General features: G+C 43.1%; 1 protein-coding gene across 1 annotated transcript; it reads right to left on the bottom strand.

The window, feature by feature from the left end:
• Window positions 1-1,559: 1,559 nt before the first annotated feature.
• On the bottom strand, window positions 1,560-2,955 carry si:dkey-148a17.6 (uncharacterized protein LOC108190685 homolog). The gene has a single exon (XM_068049919.1). The coding sequence runs from the start codon at window positions 2,857-2,859 to the stop codon at window positions 1,861-1,863; it is 999 nt and encodes a 332-aa protein (XP_067906020.1). The 5' UTR covers window positions 2,860-2,955; the 3' UTR covers window positions 1,560-1,860.
• Between the last annotated feature and the right edge of the window lie 4,142 nt (window positions 2,956-7,097).

The raw sequence follows: 7,097 nt of genomic DNA on the forward strand, positions 1-7,097 counted from the left end.
AGAATGTCCAGAGAAATATTGGTATGTAATACAGGAAATAGTAAAAGGACTTTACAAAGATATCAAACCAAAGAGAATACTTAAAGGCCAGAGCTGATTAGAGATGGAAAGGGAAATCTCCTCATGAAGAATGACAGAACGGATGCTAAACACAGAAGAGTACAATATTAGGAATGAAAGGGTGCAAGAAAACACAGAATAATTCCTTTGCTTCTATTTTCTTCCAGTGTACTATCTCGAGGATCTCTCAGTTGACTGCACATAAATGTATATGAAAAATCATGGATGAGTAGTTTGCCAGGGCATCTTTGCCTGCAACAGAGGATAGTAGCCAGAATGAGTGGACAGTCGGATTGGTCTCTTTGAGTGGCTTCAGCAGGTACAGGGTGTCATCTAATTCCGGCACATGGACCACTAGAACAATTAGGAGGTTTTAACAATCAATTTCATTCTATCAATGCACAGCTGGTGTGCAACCACAAGAAGAGGTTTATGAAGGCATGCACCAGATCCCCTGGGAGCTGTCATGATACTTTTATGTTGCGGCAGTCCGACATTCCAAATCTCTATACCAGGAAACAGAGTGAACTGCTAACTTATAGGACACAAGTGATACCCACTTCAGGTTTGGCTCATGAGACTGATGAGGAACTCCAGTGAGGTGCAAGAGTGCTACAATGAGAAGCACATGATCTCCAAGTATGTCATCAAGCAAGCCATCGGCATGTTGAAGATGTGTTTCAGGTGCCTAGATAGGTCTGGAGGCACCCTTTGGTACTGGCCAGTGAGGGTGTCCAGAATGAAAAGGCTAGAAACTCAGATGAGGCAGCAGTAGGAGCATTTCAAATAGAACCATAGAAAATTTACAGCACAGAGGAAGCCATTCAGCCCATCGTGTCTGCGCCGGATGAAAAAACGAGCCATCCAATCTAAACCCACCTTCCAGCACCTTGCAGGTTACAGCACTTCTGATGCATGTCCAGGCACCTTTTAAATGAGTTGAGGGTTCTGCCTCCACCACTGATCCGGGCAGTGAATTCCAGACACTCACCACCCTCGAGTGAAAAAGTTTTTCCTCATGCCCCCTCTAATCCTTGTACCAATCACCCTAAATCTGTGCATAAATGGCATAAGCATCCCCGTGGTGGGCAGGAGAAAACTGGGCAGCATTCGTGTGCCAAATTGCTTTGTAGCAGCCTCTTCTGGAATGCAAATGCTTTGGTGACAGGTGAGAGCAGGTTCTGGTTTGGCTATGATCCCTCCGTCATGCCCCATTCACAGACTGAATGCCTGACTAACACTAAAGGGCCATTCCTGTGATTCTGTACAATTAGAGCTACGCTATAGCATGGGATTAACTCTTTACTATCTCGGTTCATAGACACTGAATGCCACTCATGTGAAGTGGTGGGAGGTGATCAGGACCTGAGGAACTTTATGCCATCAATGCTGCCAGGAAAGGGGTAGAAAAGTGGCAGAGGAAAACCGGGGAAGCCAAAGCAAAAATGCTCTAGTAATATTAGAAAAGCAATGAGAAAAATGACAACTTTAATATTCGCTTGAATCAAACATCTTTATAATCTGAGTAAGTGCTAAATTTAAATCACACCACGCATACAAAAGTAGTTGATTGTACAGTCTTGTCAATAAGAAATTCAATAGGCAAATGATTGTAACCCAGTATAGACGATTAATAATGCACCATGTATTTCTGTAGTATGCAAAATGTCATCCATTCTATTGCAGGGCAAATGATTTAGCTATTTCTACTGCATTATTTATATTACACGCAATACATTTTTGCAGCGGATACTCGTGCTGGATGTGAATACAACCGATCATTAACAATGCATCGAATGTTTACAGACCTTCCATACTTTCCATTTTTGTCGTACTGACGCGTTCTAGGGTACATTCATCTTTAGTGGACTGAGCCATTTGCTCAAATACCTGGGCTATTGCTGAAGTTCGGAAACCACTCCGGAAACTCCGGGCAGCAAATGCGTAAAGTAGAGGGTTAATACTGCTGCTGATGAAAGCTAAGGCTCCAGTAATGTATGATCCCACCTCAGAAATGTGTATTAGTGTCTCTGATGTATCCGAGCCCGGCTCCACCGTCAGGGAAGCAATTTCAACCAGATTGAACACATGATAAGGAAGCCAACAGATTATAAAAATTATTACAATGCTTACAATTATCATCTCAGTTTTGTTTTTGCTCTTAAAAGTCATTTGATTCACCTTTCTTGCAACAAATCCATAACAGATAGCAAGCACTGAAAAAGGAATTACAAATCCAACCAAGGTTTCCAATATAAGGCATGTAATTTGCTGGGCATTGGAATCATATTGACGGCCTGCACATTGGGGGCGGTCATCGATAATTATCACGTTTTTGACTAAAATGATAGGAACGGCGAACAGAAAAGTCAATGCCCAAACAATAGATACCACTTTGCAAACAACCTCTTTCTTCCGCCAATTCTGTGAAGCAAATGGATAGATTACAGCCAAGAAGCGGTCTAGGCTCATCAGCATGATGAAGAACACACTGCCGTACAAATTGCAATAAATGAGGTAGCCCAGGATTTTGCACAAAGCGTTTCCAAAGACCCAACTGTTCGTAATGGCATAAATCCACACAGGCAACGTAATCAGGACAACCAAATCGGCAACTGCCAGGTTCAGGATCAGCACAACAGTGGGCGATCGTTGTTTCATCTTATACAATATAACCCAGATGACTAGTGAATTCCCTGGAATTCCAACAAGGTAGGTTAATCCAAGGACGATGCTGGCTGTTACTGTTATGCCTTCTACCGTGTTAACTGTTCCATTGATATTGTTTGATAGCTCCATCCTTATTGTTACACACCCAGCTAGCAACACTTGTCGGTATTTTGTATGAATTCTGTTCCCTAATGAAACTTCCTAAAAGAGTTGGCAAATCCTTTCAGCGTCATGTGATGTGATTACAAAATATCAATACTAACTACACACAATCTCACCCCTCTGGAACTCCTCTCACCCTCTGTAATGTTCTAATTTGATTTATTGCCAAAATAATTTACCCTCGCGCATTAAAGTGCTTCATCTAATATATATTCTACATTCAAATGAAATGATTATGATGCTTTGAAGTATTTCTTCGTCTTTGAATGGAAGTATTGCTCAGTGTTACTTCTGCCTTCACAGCAGACAATAAAGAGAAGTCACATATGGGGGAAGCAGCTGTTAAATGGTCACAAGCTTTGCTGGGTAGGTTATTCATTTGTTTTTGATGTGGACATGGAAGATATGTTTCAGCCACTAGTTATCATTGTGTACAGTATCAGAGAAAATGACTGTAGAAGTATTTTCAAGGTTTCAGCTGGATAGGAAAGTCCTTAAAGTAGAACGGATCTGTAAAGTGCCTCCGATACCAACCTTTGATCCACATCAGAGGTACATGTCAACTCACTGTAAGCTACACAGCCTAGTGCCATTTGAAAACAGATTCGTGCTAGACGTTGCATTGATAGTTTCTCAATGGCAATATTTCATGACACAATTTGAAAAAGGCATTTTGTTACTACCTTATTCTACACATGCAGAAAGATGGTACAGAACCACCTTTGGAAAATGTGGTAATAAAGTGAACCCAACTTATTGCTCAGTTAAGATGCTCATAGTATTTTTATTTTGTGCTTCCTATTGTTGATAACATGGGGCAAATTATCATCTTTAATGCCCGGGCTCAAACACTTGTTGGAAATTTGACCACAACCTGCTCATGATTTTCTGTCTATAACAACTAGTGGATGGAAAATTGTGGACTGCCCATGCTCAAAGTGCAATTGCAGTCAACACTCTTGTGCCAGGGCAGTGAAGAGAAAAATCTGAGCCTGTTTGGTTTGTATTTTCTATTTCCTAATTTTATGCTCCTTTCTAATTGCTTTCCAGGTGACAGGAGTAAGTGAACCGGCTGACTGCTAGGTATCACCAAAGCCATTTGGTATTGAGGTGGTTCTGTACCATCTTGTGCTGGGCCAATGGTACTACCACATCCGATGTTGAGATAGATAGCTGACCTTGTCCATCTTTTGCCACATCTCTTGTCATTTGGAGAGCAGCAGCGTAGGCCAAATGTAGCATTGACCTGAGAGGCAGCAGCTTCACCTGTTCTTACTCCAGCTATGCCCCTGCTACTGCACACCTGCTCAGTATGTCCAGTGATCTGCATGGGCCTCCAGGCAACTATGGGTGCCTCTCTTCATGACTCAGACTGTTCCTCCCTTTTACTACAGGCTCTCTTATCCAGCTTTAACATGTTTAGGGATTACACAGTTCTTCACTCTTCTAATAGTTATCTGGAGTTGCCACACAGTCAAAGATACAACTGTAATTCTGTTAATCAGTCATGCATTATGACATATTTGTAAGTAGGGTACTTGTTCACAGTCACCAGCAGGCCTTGCAGGATGCTTTGTACACTCTCAGATAACTGTATAAAATCTTGGAGATCAGATAATATCATTCTTTAATATCTAGGTCCTATGAGGTGGGCTAGGCAGCTGCAAAGGACACTGGCTGGCCCTCTGGAAAGCAAGACCTTACTCTTCCTCTATCATCACTACCTTCTTCTGCTCACTGGTGCTTCCCCCAGTGCTTCCTCCTCAAGCTCATTAACCTAAATCCCCAGGGCTCAATGTACCTGTGGTGATGCTTATGAAAGGTGGGGTGAGTAGTGTGGGGTGATGCAATGTGCTGGTTTCTTCGGAGGCATTAGAATCTTCAGCTGGTTCAATGGATGTAGAAAAGGAACAGATGTTAAAATATGGGCTGCATGACAAGCTTTCAACTAGCAATTATATAGCAATATACCAAGAGGTGGGGAGCTGCTGTGATTAAGTGATTAAGGGTTGAAAAAAGGATATACAAAAGATGTTACTAGGCCTGAGATTGAGAGCAGCCTCGGACTCCAGCTTTCCACTCTCTCAATGCCAATGATTTCCAGTTATGGGGCCCTCCACCTTTCCTTTTGTTATATACAACTTTCATCTGTAAACACCAAGCAATGTTGAAACGTTGCAAGTGTCAGGAACACATAAAGGGGCACAAGTGCTGATCCTGCAGCCCATAATGAACATCATGCAGCTACAAGAAATCTTAGTGGGTGAAGCCCTTTTAAAATCTCAGTGTGCCAAGAGTTTCAGATAAAGTTGTTGCTGCTATTCTGGAGAATGGTGATGCACAGTAAGCATTCAACAGTCTAAGTTGGAAAAAATATTATACTATGGATATACACTGCCCATCTATTTGGTATCAGGCCATGGTGCATATCTTACCTTTGGTGAATCTGGTCGAATCTGCAAACTTTTTCTGCTAGATGCAGCTAGGTTATCTAGTTATTAGATGCAGCTTGGACTTCTTCTGCACCTCCACCCAGGCATGAGGGGCTTCTCTGCTGTGGCAATAGAGACATGGAATACCAAACAGGACAAACCCTAGGATGCCTCACTTCTCATCCCAGCAGCCCCATGGTTGCATCAGGAGACCTTGATGTTCAGGCACCCGACTGCCCTGTTCACACTTGTAGTTCTCAGCAAGTGTTGCCAACCATGTTGCAGCATTTCCCCACCCAACCCACCTTTTAAACAAGTCTGATGGTCTTGAAATGCCTGTCAAATAGCCTGCTCTCAAAATCACTTACAACCTTGGAGCTCACTGCGAACATATTGTGAATGTGCATTATGAGCTAAAGCTTGGCCACTTGACCTGAACCCGACTAGACCCGACTACATGTCGGGCTTGGGTCGGGTCGAAATTGCAAGTCCAGCATTTCGGCTCGGGTCGGGCTGGACGGTGCTGCTTCCGGGAAGTCACGGGATCAGGCTTACCCAAGATTCCCTGTGTCTCCAGCTGTCGGAACGGATGAAGGATATTCATGTCGGGTTGGGTCGGGCACAAAAAAAAATTAAAGGACTCGGGCTCGGGTCGGGTTTGGGCTGGCTGTGGTCGGGTTGGGCTCGGGTGGGATTTTAATTTTATACTCGAGCCAGACTTTATTACGAGCTGGCCACGGAAGGTTTATCAAGGTCAGCCATGTGTGACATAGGTCTGTGCAACATCTGTGCTGCTACTTTCCTGCTTAGTTCGGAAATGCTGGAGGCGATTTCCTTGTTGAGATGTTCAGTGGTCGCTGCTTTAAGACCTGCCAGAATCTCCAATAGGCTACAGACTTGAAACATTAACTGTTTCTCTCTCCACAGACGCTACCAGACCTGCTGAGTATTTCCAGCACTTTTTGTTTTTATCTCCAATAGAAACCCTATTTATATAGTGATTCATAATCCCAGGTTCTAGGGGTTACAATACAGGGTAGATTTTTAACTTGATGCGGAGGAAATTAAAATCAGGTGGTTTCTATAATGGGCATTCGATCTGCAACGCCGATTTCATGACCAGATGGCAAGCTCAGCTTCTACTCCTACTGGTGGGTGACAAGAGGTTTGTACCTGCCCAAGTTAAATAGATGGGAACAATTTAAGTGGACTGTCACAAGGAGGGGGAACAAAATCGTGGACAGCTTCTGTGGGTTAGTTGGTAGCACTCTCACCTCTGAGGCTAAAAGGATGTGGGTTTAAGTCTCATTTCAGTAACTTGAGTGCATAATATAGATTAATACTCCACTGCAGTACTGAGAGAGTGCTGTAGTGTTGGAGGGGCTAACTTTGTGGAGAGGCATTAAATTGAGGCCCTGTCTGCCCTCTCAGGTTAATGTAAAATATCCTAGGGTGCTATTTTGAAGAACAGAGGAGTTCACCCTGGTGTCTTGGCCAATATTTACCCTCAGCCAACACCTAAAGATGGATTATCTTATTGCTGTTAGCGGAATCTTGTGCAATTGGTTGCTGCATTTCCTACATTGCAACAGTAACTGTACTTCAACAATACTGTGCAGTAAAGCACTTTGGGACTTCCAAAGGTGATGAAGGCGTTATGTAAATTTAAGTCCTTTCTTTTTTTTAATGAAACCTCCATCTGCTTCTGGCAGTAGCTTCAGATGTCCACACAAGGCCTGCTTTGAAAGTTACACAGGACCCTATCATCTTTCA

This window comes from Heterodontus francisci, chromosome 17 (genome assembly GCF_036365525.1).
Source record: "Heterodontus francisci isolate sHetFra1 chromosome 17, sHetFra1.hap1, whole genome shotgun sequence".
Classification (NCBI taxonomy): Eukaryota; Metazoa; Chordata; class Chondrichthyes; order Heterodontiformes; family Heterodontidae; genus Heterodontus; species Heterodontus francisci.

Bases quoted from the DNA above. Each gene is read 5' to 3' on its own strand.
- si:dkey-148a17.6 (XM_068049919.1), bottom strand. From the start codon at position 2,859: ATGGAGCTATCAAACAATATCAATGGAACAGTTAACACGGTAGAAGGC.